This window comes from Bos grunniens, chromosome 18, assembly GCF_055505025.1.
Source record: "Bos grunniens cultivar Pamir isolate PY7600 chromosome 18, Bosgru_T2T1.0, whole genome shotgun sequence".
NCBI classification, from domain to species: Eukaryota; Metazoa; Chordata; class Mammalia; order Artiodactyla; family Bovidae; genus Bos; species Bos grunniens.
Genome location: NC_141182.1, coordinates 55,165,279 through 55,177,631, shown reverse-complemented (window position 1 = coordinate 55,177,631; position 12,353 = coordinate 55,165,279). Strand labels below are relative to the sequence as shown.

At 48.2% G+C, this 12,353-nt stretch overlaps 1 protein-coding gene across 1 annotated transcript; it reads left to right on the top strand.

Moving 5' to 3' along the window:
* The first annotated feature begins 3,219 nt into the window (after window positions 1-3,219).
* Window positions 3,220-11,756, top strand: CABP5 (calcium binding protein 5). Its single transcript, XM_086349687.1, has 6 exons — window positions 3,220-3,282; window positions 5,280-5,310; window positions 5,812-5,955; window positions 6,892-7,001; window positions 9,441-9,588; window positions 11,731-11,756. Exons 1-6 carry the CDS (start codon window positions 3,220-3,222, stop codon window positions 11,754-11,756), a joined length of 522 nt encoding a protein of 173 aa, XP_086205813.1.
* Window positions 11,757-12,353: the final 597 nt, after the last annotated feature.

The window sequence follows — 12,353 nt, the reverse complement described above, 5'->3', positions numbered from 1 at the left end:
ACTTCCCCCCACCCACCCCACACCCCTGCAGGGCTCCCGTAAACACACTCCTCAAGCACCCATGACTGCCCATGTCCCTCTGCCAGGGCTGGGCAGGGATCTTCTCACTCACTAGTGACCCTCATGAAACCCCTGCTAGGGAGATGCTTTCATTATCCCCATTAAGCAGATGAGAACACTGAGGCACAGGATGTGAGTTATTTGCCCCAGGTCTACCATCGAGGGAGTGGAGGGCCAGGGTTTGGCCTGGGCAGTCTGCACTCAACCCCCAACTGTAGTGCCTGGCGGCGAGCCCCGTGTGCTGCTACAGGGTGGGGAACCTTATCTCACGGGCAGAGAAGGGACCTGGTAAGGTCTAGGGGTGAAAAGATCACGTTGGAGTACCCAGACCCTGAAGAGATGACCCTGGAGCTGAGGGGAGTGGTGGAGACCATGTTCTGATGACATCCAATTCCTCCTAAAAATCATTGGAACCCATCGGGAGAAGATGCTTAGAGCTGGGCTCTGGGGAGAGTCGGCGGGCGGGCAGTCAGGGAGGTTTGAAGGAAGAAAAACTCATCATCATCGCATATGAGTTGGACTGCATCATTTTGATTTGCTACATTACTGATGACCTTCATTTTAACTATTTAAGAAAGTATCCCCCATTATAAAGTGACTCTCTTTTGAAATTAGTATTTTGTACGTGTGTGTGTGGTAAGTTGCTTCAGTCACATCTGACTCTTTGCTACCTTAACGGACTGTAGCCCACCAGACTTCTCTGTCCATGGGGATTCTCCAGGCAAGAATACTGGAGTGGGTTGCCATGCCCTCCTCCAGGGTATCTTCCCAACCCAGAGATCAAACCCATGTCCCTTTGTCTCCTGCATTGGCAGGAGGCTTCTTCACCACTAGTGCCACCTGGGAAGCCCAGTATTTTGAGTGGAGGTGCTTTAAGCTATCCATGTGTTATCAAACTTTTGATATTTGTACAGACTCCTGGTTCCCTATTTATCTGATATAGTTTGTTATTATTTTGATTTTCAAATTGCCCATCAGATGGCCAGTGGCGCTTCTTCAAGCTTCTGTTGTTGTTTAGTCACCAAGTCGTGTCCAACTCTTTTGAGACCCCATGGACTGTAGTCCACCAAGCTTGTCTGTCCATGGGATTCTCCAGGCAAGAATCTTAGAGTAGATTGCCATTTCCGTCTCCAGTCGGGATCGAACCTGAGTCTCCTGCAGTGGCAGGCAGTTTCTTCACCACTGAGCCACCAGGGAAGCCCTTGTGTTCTTTTGGCATGCCCCCATAACTCTTTGAGCACATTCCTGCTTTACGGCGCAAGAAGACATAAATTTTAGGCTCATCTTATAATACTTGTCTTGCCCCAGACCTGAAATCAGCCATTGCTTCCAGGAGTCTTGGTAGCTATTTGGTGAAGAATGGTCAAGGTCTGGAAGCTAGAGGTGTTCATTAATACTAGGGTGCGTCCTCTTAGCTAGAGAATATATGTTCCCAAGTCCCTACACACACAGTCATGTCTGTGTTTATTTGTATGTGTGCGTGTGTGCGTGCTGAGTTGCTTCAGTCGTACGCGACTCTGTTCGACCCCATAGACTGTAGCCCACCAGGCTCCTCTGTCTGTGGGGATTCTCCAGGCAAGATTAGTGGAGTGAGTTGTGGTGCCCTCCTCCAGGGGGATCTTCCCGACCCAGGGGTCGTAACTGAGTCTCTTACATCTTCTGCTTTGGAACGAAGGCGTGTTTTACCACTAGCGTGCCACCTGGGAAAGCTGTTTATTTGTGTATCCCTTCCTAGATATTGAAGTCCATAAGTGTATAACAGTGCCTCCAGTTCCAATCCAACACCGCAGAGCTTGTTCTACCTTTTTCCCTTTCTGTATTAAAAACTCCCTTTTCCAGCAGCGACAAACCCGATTCCTATTATCCTTAGTATAATCCCGTGTGTAACCAATCTCCCTTCTCTTTTGCTATCTGCTCCTGTGGGGACGCCTTTCTTGCCATGATCTGGCTTCAACACCCTGCACCATGCCACCTCCATGAGTGGATATCTTCACTCTGCTCACAGTGCAAACCCTTACCCTATGTGATGTGATACCCGCGTGTAGATAAACCTTGTCACCCAGTTCATGCTCCAGTATCCCGTACCAGGCTGCTCTTCCATGGGTTCATCCTCACCTTCCCAGGCCCCAACACTCTGGGCCATGCAATCCTTATCGCCTTCAAACCCACCCACTTTTATTTATTTTTTTTGTCTACACCACGTGGCACTTGGGATCTCAGTTCCCCAACAAAGGATCGAAACTGTGCCCCCTGCAGTGGAAACCCAGAGTCTTAAATTCCCCCACCAGGGAAGTCTTGGCCTCTGACTACCCACGTCAGCGTGGATGCCTACCTTGCCCCTCCTGCCCTGAAATGTTCAGGAAGCAAGGAAGGGAAGAGATGAGCAGAGGAAGGGCAAACACCACCCTCCTGGCTCACTGGAAAAGACCCTGGTGCTGGGAAAGGTTGGGGGCAGAAGGTGAAGAGGGCAACAGAGGATGAGATGATTGGATGGCATCACCGATTCAACGGACATGAACTTGGGCAAACTCGGGGAGACGGTGAGGGACAGGGAAGCCTGGCGTGCTGCAGTCCATGGGGGTCTCGAAGAGTTGGACACGACTTGGCAACTGAACCGGCCGCTATACATGCCTATTCCCAAAGTCAGGCTGTCACGTGATGTTCACATTCTGCTCATTTACTCACGTTCCTGGCTTACTCCAGAGCTCCTGGAAGCCAGGGGCCGTGTGCTGTCCATCCTCACTTGCATAGAGGCCAGCAGAGGCCAGGCTTAGGCCAATCACGCCATGTGCCTGCTGGAACATTGTATGAACGGATGCCCTCTGCCCTAATCCTCATTTTTGAAACCATCCTTCCAATTCTATTCTGGGGATAAAAGGTCAGAGCCTGACACTGGCTCCCCCGCCCCAACCTCCAGTCTCCCTCAAGCCAGATGGGGAGGCAGGAACAGCTGTGATCCCTCCCCAACTTGAGAAGAGATTTGCCACCCAGCTGTCACAGCCCCTAGGGAGCCAGGGTGACCGGGGGAGAGGCAGGCAGAGTTGGCCGAGGACTGGCGGAGAAGCAAAGGAGGCTGAGCCACCAAAGGGGGACCCGAAGTTGGGGGTGGGGGCGGCGTCTTGAGATTGGAGCCTGATGAGTTCCACCTTGACACCGTCCATGCAGTTTCCCATGGGCCCTGCCTGCATCTTCCTAAGAAAAGGCATCGCGGAGAAACAGCGGGTGAGGCTGGGGGCAATGGGGAAGGATGGTGGGAAGGGCAAAGGGAGCTGGGATGCCGGGAAGAGAAGGGCTGTGACTGATACAGTGGAAGGAGGGAGAGGGGGGTAGAGCATGAACTGAGAAGGTTAAAGAATCCCAGGTAGCATGGTGGGGACATGTGGGTCAGGGAAGGGAGGGTGAAATCAGAAGTCAGGACCGAAAGGTGGACGATGAAAGAGGAGGCAAAAGGGGAACTGGGGTGACGTCACTGTTGACTAACATCATTCTTTTCTACGACACCATAGTGATGCCAGTGACGATGGTGGTGGTGGGGATAACAGTAGCTGCCGTTTATCATTTTTTAATTTGTGCTGGGTCTTAGTTGTAGCATGTGGGATCTAGTTCCCTGACCAGGGATCAAATCTGGCCCCCATGCATTGACAGCATGGAGTCTTAGCCACTGGATCACCAGGGAAGTCTGTAGTTGCCACCTAAGTCATTGCTGTGTGCCCAAACTGGTGCAAAGTGTTTTGTATTCTTGATATTATTTAATCCTCACAATCAATGACTCATGAGGTCTGTAATACCTTCATTCCCATTTTATAGATGTGGAAGGTAAGGCTGTGAGTCATGAAGTAGGTTGCTTTAAGCTTTGACAATTAGTAAATGGCAGGGCCAGAACCGTTTGATTCCAATGGGCATGTTTTTCACTGTTAGTCTTTAAGACTTAAGTGTGGTGTTGGAGAAGATTCTTGAGAGTTCCTTGGACTGCAAGGAGATCCACCCAGTCCATCCTAAAGGAGACCAGTCCTGGGTGTTCATTGGAAGGACTGATGCTGAGGCTGAAACTCCAATACTTTGGCCACCTCATGCAAAGAGTTGACTCATTGGAAAAGACCATGATGCTGGGATGGATTGGGGGCAGGAGGAGAAGGGGATGACAGAGGATGACATGGCTGGATGGCATCACCGACTCAATGCACATGAGTTTGGGTGAACTCTGGGAGTTGGTGATGGACAGGGAGGCCTGGCATGCTGTGATTCATGGGGTCGCAGAGTCAGACACGACTGAGCGACTGAACTGAACCGAACTGGGGGGAAAGTGAAAGTGTTAGTCGCTCTGTCATGTCTGACTCTTTGCGACCCATGAACTGTAGCCTGGCAGGCTCCTCTGTCCATGGAATTCTCCAGACAGGAATACTGGAGTGGGTTGCCATTCTCTTCTCCAGGGGATCTTCCCGACCCAGGGATTGAATCTGGGTCTCCTGCATTGTGGACAGATTACCTTCTGAGCTGCTAGGGAAGCCCCAACTGGAGGGGGGAAGGGGATACTAAAAAAGAGAAGGTAGGAAAAAGTCTCCAAGGGTAAAGGGAGGTATGGGGGGTGAAAGAGGCCAGGGGTTGATGGAATTTCCCTGGGGAGGTGATTCAGGTATGTCCTGGTGTGGCTAGTGGCAATATGAAAGGGTTTCAGAAATTCGTCATGCTGGCTGTGCTCATCCTGCCTGGGAGCCACTGAACACAAGCTCTTACACCAAGGTATTCTCACCCAGCCACTTATGAGCTGTGTGAACTCAGACAGGTTCCTTAACCTCTCTGTTCCTCAGCTTGCTCTTAAGATGGGAATGGTATTTGGCTCAACCTCACAGGGTGGTTCTGAAGTTTAAATGAAATGCTTTTGGAAGTCTGGCACAGTTAGCACTCTGAATATGTTAACTGATTCTAAGTCTGACTTCTTCTCATCTGGAGGAGGAGATTGGATTCCATGGCCTCCAGGATCTGTTTTGGCACAATGGGATGGATGTCCATTGGGGAAAGGCAGGAGAAGAAGGATGGAAGAGAGGAAATAGCCAGGGAAGGGGAGTCAGGAGGTGGGAGAAGGAAGGTAAGAAGGGTGGAGGGGAGGGAGAAGGGGGAAGAACCAGGAAAGGATGAGGATGAGACGTGTTTGGAGAAGTGAATATGGATCTCTGATTCTCTTTCCAAATCCTGCCCCCACCCCCTGCATTCCTTTCTAGGAAAGACCACTGGGACCAGATGAGATTGAAGGTAACACTTTCTCCCCCAGACATCCTCATATCACCATCCACCCATTCACCTGCCCTCTGTTCCTTTGTACATTTCGGTATAAATCCCTCGATGCAAAAATTGTACATCACTCTCACTTCCCACTCAACTGTGATTTTGGGGCAGTTTAAGTACTTCCCAAAGTGTTCAGAAGCCATCCTGACCCCCAAGTGTCTCAGAGACCCATGAATGATGCCTGAGTTTTAAGGATGAGTCCAAAATTGTTCTTTTTTTTTTTTTGGTGGTTTTGATTTCTCATTACTTCACCCAACAATGTGAAGGACTTCAGTGCTATCATTTAGTGGTCTCGGGAATTAGTCCTCTTGCTAACACACTTCCTATATCTCTCCTTTTGGACATTTTTACGATGTATTCTTTTTTGAGGAGTCTTGAGTTGGTGCCTCATTGACAGTTTCAAGGGATGCTCCTTTTCCCCAGTGACTGTTTCAAGTTGCCCCTAAGTTCTTGTCTCTTAACTTTCAGAGCTCCGGGAAGCATTTCTTGAGTTTGACAAGGACCGAGATGGGTTCATCTCTTGTAAGGATTTGGGGAATCTTATGAGGACAATGGGTTACATGCCCACGGAGATGGAACTGATTGAACTGGGCCAGCAGATCCGGATGAACTGTGAGGCTTGGGGGTGGGAGGAATGACCGGGCTTTGGGGGAGGGTTAAGAGTGAAGTTAGGAAGGGTATGGAGGTTGAGGGTAGAGTTGGAGATGAGGAGGAGGGAAGCAGGGCTAGACGTCTGGAAGAAAACAGCTCCGACTGTACCTAGAGAGGCAGCATTTGAAGTGGCTAAAAGGGTGGTTTTTAAGATAGATTTGGGTTCAAGTCTCAGTTGTGTTGTTTACTAGTTGCAGTCATTATGAGAAGCGGAGTTAGCCCCCAATCTTGAATCTCAGTTTCCCCATCCTCGCAGTGAAGATGTTATCACTCCTTACCTAGTGAGACTGTAGAAAGGAAGGGATAAATATGTTAATACAGGTAAAGGCTTAGCCTCCAGTAAATGCTGATTAAATATAGGTCATTGCTATCACCACTAAGATTCATCAGTGGAGTGCAGGATTGGACCTGTATTTGATCCCGAAAACACACTTGGAGTTGGAGCCTAATGTTGCTGAGTAATGTAACAAAAAAGATGGGTCTTTAGATGGAGACCAGAGTTGATTTTGTGATTGACAAGATTGCTCCTGGGTTTGCATCTGAGCATGTTGCTGAGTAAACAAGACCGAATTCAAGGAGATTCGCCTCTGGAAGGGATTTGGTGCTCATTTAATTCATACTCTCTCTTCTCCATATCTGCAGATGAGGGAGCCTAGATCTGAACCAATCAAGAGATTTTTCCTAAGGTCGCATCAATAGTTAGTTACTTCCACTGTATGGCCGGCTCCTGTTCAGATGAGAAGATCAAGAGGGCTTGAGTTGGCTGAAAGAGGGAGCTCTTAGAAGGCAGAGAGATTGGAGCAGATCTGTTTCCTGAACACAGTTGAAGGGCGAAGTGAGGGAATGGAAGGTTCGGGGCGTACAAAGTCTCACTAGACCTGCCTCTTCTGTCCCCAGTGGGTGGCCGTGTAGATTTTGACGACTTTGTGGAGCTGATGACCCCCAAATTGCTTGCAGAAACGGCTGGGATGATTGGTGTCCAGGAGATGCGAGACGCCTTCAAGGAAGTGAGTTTCCTAATGTTGGAGGTGGTGGAAGGAGACCCCAGGGGTCTATGATTAGTCATTAATGGGGGACAAAAGCCTAGTGGCTCAGCAATAAAGAACCCACCTGCCAATGAGTGAGACGTGCGATATGTCCATATGCATATATATAACTGTATTTAATTTTGGTTAATTTCTATTAAGTTCATTTCTATTTGTAGTCAATGGAATATAATTTCAGTTCATCTAAATCTGAAAATGAATACTCAGAGCAATTATTGGAAAACTTTGATTTGGAACAACTGGGTGCGCCAATCTACTTTCTCAACTATGAATTTCACCAAACTTAAACACAAATCAGGTATTTCTTGCAACATTTGGTGTCTGAATTGAGGTGTGCGCTGAGTGTGAAATACACGCTGGGTTAAGGTTTAGTGTTTTAGATTAAGCGTCCTCGGGAGCTGGGTATGTTAACTAGCCATGCTAAGGACATAGAATTCAGTATGGTATTATACTAAGTCTTATGAAATACAGCACTGAAAGAATATAAGAGCTTTTCAACAACTATGAAGCTGGGGAGATTCCAAATGGGAGAAAAACATCTGATTTCATTGTCTTCCCAGCCTTCTCTGAAGCCCATCAATAAAATGGTTTAATCCCAGAAAAAAAAACCAAGAATGTAAAATAGCTCATTAATAAATTTAAAAAGATGTTTTATTTATTTACTTGGCCATTCTGTGGGGCAAGTGGGATCTTAGTTCCCAGCCAGGGCTCAAACCCAGGCCCCCTGCGGTAGGAGCTCAGTGTCTGAACCACTGGACCACCAGGGAAGGCCCTGTTAATACTTTTTAAATTGATTACATGCTGAAATGATATTTTAAAGTAAAATCAATTATAAAAAATTCCACTTGTTCCCTTAAAATGTGTGTGGTGGTGGGATGGCTGCTGGAAGAATTTGAAATTACCTGCAAGGTTCCTGTATTTCTTCCGGACAGTGCACTGCTCTAGGGGAAATCAGATCTCAGGATTAGGAAGCAGCAGGTAGGCATGCTGGAAGGCAGGAGGGCGTGTCTGAGGAAGAGCAAGAAGCCTGTCCTATTTGGAGAGGCAGGAGCTGGAGAGAGAGGAGGATGAGATAAACAAAGTCTCAGAGGTGCTGAAGGCAGGTCCCCATCCCATAGGAGGTGCCTGTTGTGCAGCGGTGGCAGGATTTTCTTCTGGGTGGGATAGGAAGCCACTGGAGGATTTAAGCTAGGGAGGGACTAGACCAGTTGGTATTTCTTGTTTTTAATAATTTTTATTATTTTTTTGCCACACCACGTGGCACCTGGGCTCTTAGTGCCTGACCGGGGATCGAACCCACGCCCCCTGCAGTGAAAGAGTGGAGTCCTAACCACAGGATCACCAGGGAAGTCCCTGACTGGTGTTTTAAATGAACTTGAATGTCAAATTCTGATGGGAAGAGAACAGATTATGTAAGACCACAGCGGCAGCTGGAACCAGAGAGGAGGCTGTCGGCCATGGTCCCGGCAGGAGAGCGTTGTGGTTTGAACCCTGTTAGCATCGGTGTAGCCGGAGGACAGTTGGCTCCCAGACATGTTTGGACATAGGACTGACATTCTAAGACTTTCTAGTAGGTTAAAGGTGTGCAGGGACTTCGCTGGTGGTCCGGTGGTCATTACTCTGCGCTTCCACCCCGACCTGCGCCGTCTGGTCGGGGAACCCAAGTCCTGCAGGCAGTGCGATGTAGCCAAAATTTTTTTTAAAAAAGGTGTGCAGCGTCCCAAGGGGTAAGCATGGAGCAGGGAACAAGAGTCCTTGAACCTGCCTTTAAGGAGCTGACATTTAGCAGATGGTGTACCAAACCTCTTAACTGAGTGTTATTTTGGGCCATAAGTTGAGGGATCTTAGTTTTTCCAGCAGGGATTGAGCCCCAAGCACCAAGTCCTAACCCCTGGAACCACCAGGAAACGCCTCTCTCTCTCTCTTTTAAAAATTTTTATTGCAGTATCATTGATTTACAATGTTGTGTTAGTTTCTGTAAACAGTCAGGTCATTCAGTTAGAGTGTGTTTGTTGCTCAGTGAGCCTGACTCTGCGACCCCGTGGACTGTAGCCCGCCAGGCTCCTCTGTCCATGGGATTTCCCAGACAAGAATACTGGAGTGGGTAGCCATGCCCTCCTCCAGGGGATCTTCCTGCCCCAGGGATTGAACCCAGGTCTCCTGAACCTCAGATGGATTCTTTACCATCTGAGCCACCTTATACAAATATATATATGTTCTTTTTAAAACCATTCTCTTCCATTATAGGTTATTACAAGATATTGAGTTAGTTCCTTGTGCTGTACAGCGGGTCCTTGCTGTTTATCTTTAGCTGAGTTCTTGACTCACAGGAAGTGATCAATAAACACTATTATTATTGTGGTTGTTGTAGTTAATACTGTTCCCTGTGCTCTGCTTCAGTTTGATGCCAACGGAGACGGGGAGATCACACTGGGGGAGCTGCAGCAAGCCATGCAGAGGCTCCTGGGAGACAAGCTCACGTCCCAGGAGATCTCCGAGGTGGTCCAGGAAGCTGACATTAATGGAGACGGCACCGTCGACTTTGAAGGTGACGCTGTGTTGGGACAGACACCCCTATCTCCCCGGGGTGATTTTTTTTTCCAAGTTGGCCATTCCTTCTCATTCTCCCTCAGTTTGAAGTTGGAGGAGGCAGGGTTAGATTTTGGTACTGTTTGTTGCCTCACTTTCTCCCCATGTCATTTCCAAAAGCTCATGCCTCTCACCTCTCCTTGATTAATATCTGCACTTGGCCACTCCTTGGAACAGCCTGTCCAGAAGCCGATTCTGACTCCACCTTTCCCATCCCTTCCTTGTTTCCTGGGCACCTTTGTCATAGGAACAGAAACTCCCATCCAAAGGAGGGTGGACTGGTTTGTTGCTGGGACGCTGGGGTCAGATTCATGGGGTTCAAGCTGAGGATCATCTTTTACTAATGATGTGGTCTTATCCCAGTCACTTTCTCTCCTTCAGTGTCAGATTTCACATCTGCAAAATGGGGGTAAGGATGACACCTTTCTCCCAAAGTTTTAGCGAAAAGCTAAAAGAAATTGTGCACTGCAGACTCCTCTGCTTGTGTGCTGTCTGGAGCAGCCTTCATCTTTTCACTGGTTAAGCCTCAGTTATGCCCCCAGATGGTGCCTCCTCCCCATCTTTCTTGCCAGGCTTGGCATCCCTGAGCTCCCATAACACCCACGGCCGCCTCTGCGGTGATGCTGACACATGACATCATGATAGCTTCCAATCGTTGATTACCTGTTTCCTTCTGAGGCCACAGACGAAATGGTTCATCATTATACCCTCAGTTCCTGGCACAGAGTTCAACGTGTGTATTGAGTGACTGGGCTTTCCGGGTGGCCCTAGTGGTAAAGAACCCACCTGCCAATGCAGGAGACGCGGGAGACGCAGGTTCTATCCCTGCGTCAGGAAGACTCCTGGAGGAGGAAATGGCAACCCACTCCAGTATTCTGGACTGGAAAATTCTTGCCAGAGGAGCCTGCTGGGTACAGTCCATGGGGTTGCGAAAGAGCCAGACACGACTGAGTGACTGAGGACACACACATTGAGTGATTGAATAAATAAGAAAGATTGGAGGCTTAAGAGGAAGGGATGGGGGTCATTTCTGTGGGAGATGCAAGTAGGGCATGCCAGGGTCTCATTGTGACATTCTCTGGTGCAAAAATTTCAGTATCTGACTGCTGCCTATAAGGCAAAAGTCTAAAATTCTTAGTTTGCTATTCAAATGCACCCATGATGCCCCATAGTAGACATCAATGAAAAATCTGGAAGAGGTAGAATTTTTGAGGAACTAGACCCTCGGGTCAACTACAGGCAAGAGAAGGACAGATGAGCCTTGAGACATGGGTGGGACCAATAAGCTCACCTGACATTGAGTTGCAGCAAAGTCAGGTACAACCTGGGTCCCTTCCAGGGTTCTCCACTCACCATCTACACGGTCCCAGGCACACTGGCCAACCTCACCAGCCTCAGCTTGCTTATCTGTTAAATGGTATTTAACTCTCCCAGATTGGTTGAAAAGATGAAATCAGAGACTCACAATGACTAATTATTGAACTCTGACTGTGTCTTCTAAGCATTATAGTGTTAAACCATCTGTAAGATCTTATAAGGTAAATAGCAGAAATCGAGGTGTAGAGGGATCAAGTCGTTCATTTCCCAAGATCTTGTGGTTTCTGACATGTAGTAAGGGCTGAAAAAATTAATGACAGCTGCTCTTACAAACAGGTGCCTCACTTGGTGGGGGAGGGAAAATCTGGAGCTTGGGATTAATCACACACTAATATATATAATATATATGAAAGAGATAAATACTAAGGACCTACTGTAGAGCACAGCGAACTCTACTCAGTATTCTGGAATAACCTGGATGGGTAAAGAATCTGAAAAAGAATGAATGTATCTATGTGTATAGTTGAATCACTTTGCTGTACACCTGAAATTAACATTGTAAATCAGCTGTGTGTGTGCTTGCTAAGTCGCTTCACTCGTGTCTGACTCTTTGTGACCCCATGGACTGGAGCCCGCCAGGCTCCCCTGCCCATGGGGATTCTCCAGGCACAAATACTGGAGAGGGTTGCCACGACCTTCTCCATAAATCAACTGTTCTTCAACAATTAAAAAAAAAAACCACACAAATGCCTATTCTGCCTCACCATAAATTTTGTTTCTGCAGAGTTTGTGAAGATGATGTCTCGTTGAGGAGGTCCTGGGATCCCCAGCCTCTCTCCACCCGCTCAACGTGGATCAAGTCGTGGTGGAGGGGAGGACCACGTGCCCCACGGGCCCTCCAGAGAGAGAGGGTGGGCGGGTGGGTGGAGACTGGTATTGCAGCGGTGTGGATTGAGGGTAGCCTAGAAACGATAGCTTTGGCCAGATGGGGTGGTGTTACATCCCTGGAACTAGATTAAGGAGGAAGAGGTCTGTGTGAACAGTACTGGGGTCTCCTTGCCACTCCCCCAAATCCCAAAGAAAGACTAATGACATCTTTCAGCTCGTAATCCTAAATCCTTCCAACCTGGCAGGGTCTCTTCTCCCACTTCCTCTGGGTGAAAATAGTCTTTTCTCCTGTTTGATTCAGAAAGTTCAACACAGCGTCTACCTTTCCCCCTTCTTACTTCAGCTGCCTTGAATCCCCTCAGTTTCTTCCTCTCGGTCTAAGAAGGCACGCCCATCATGAGGCTAGAAACAGGGTTCTTGATGAGACTGAGTTTGGAAAGGGTTAGTTAAAGAGGCATCCACGTGAACCTACCCCCCCACCCCACCCCTGCCCAACTTGATTTCCTGGAAGCACAGTAT

Excerpts from the sequence above, each read along its gene's own strand:
- CABP5 (XM_086349687.1), top strand. The coding sequence starts at position 3,220 with ATGCAGTTTCCCATGGGCCCTGCCTGCATCTTCCTAAGAAAAGGCATC. Across the intron at positions 7,002-9,440 it reads TGCGAGACGCCTTCAAGGAA|TTTGATGCCAACGGAGACGG; the intron begins GTGAGTTTCCTA and ends GCTCTGCTTCAG. Across the intron at positions 9,589-11,730 it reads CGGCACCGTCGACTTTGAAG|AGTTTGTGAAGATGATGTCT; the intron begins GTGACGCTGTGT and ends TTGTTTCTGCAG.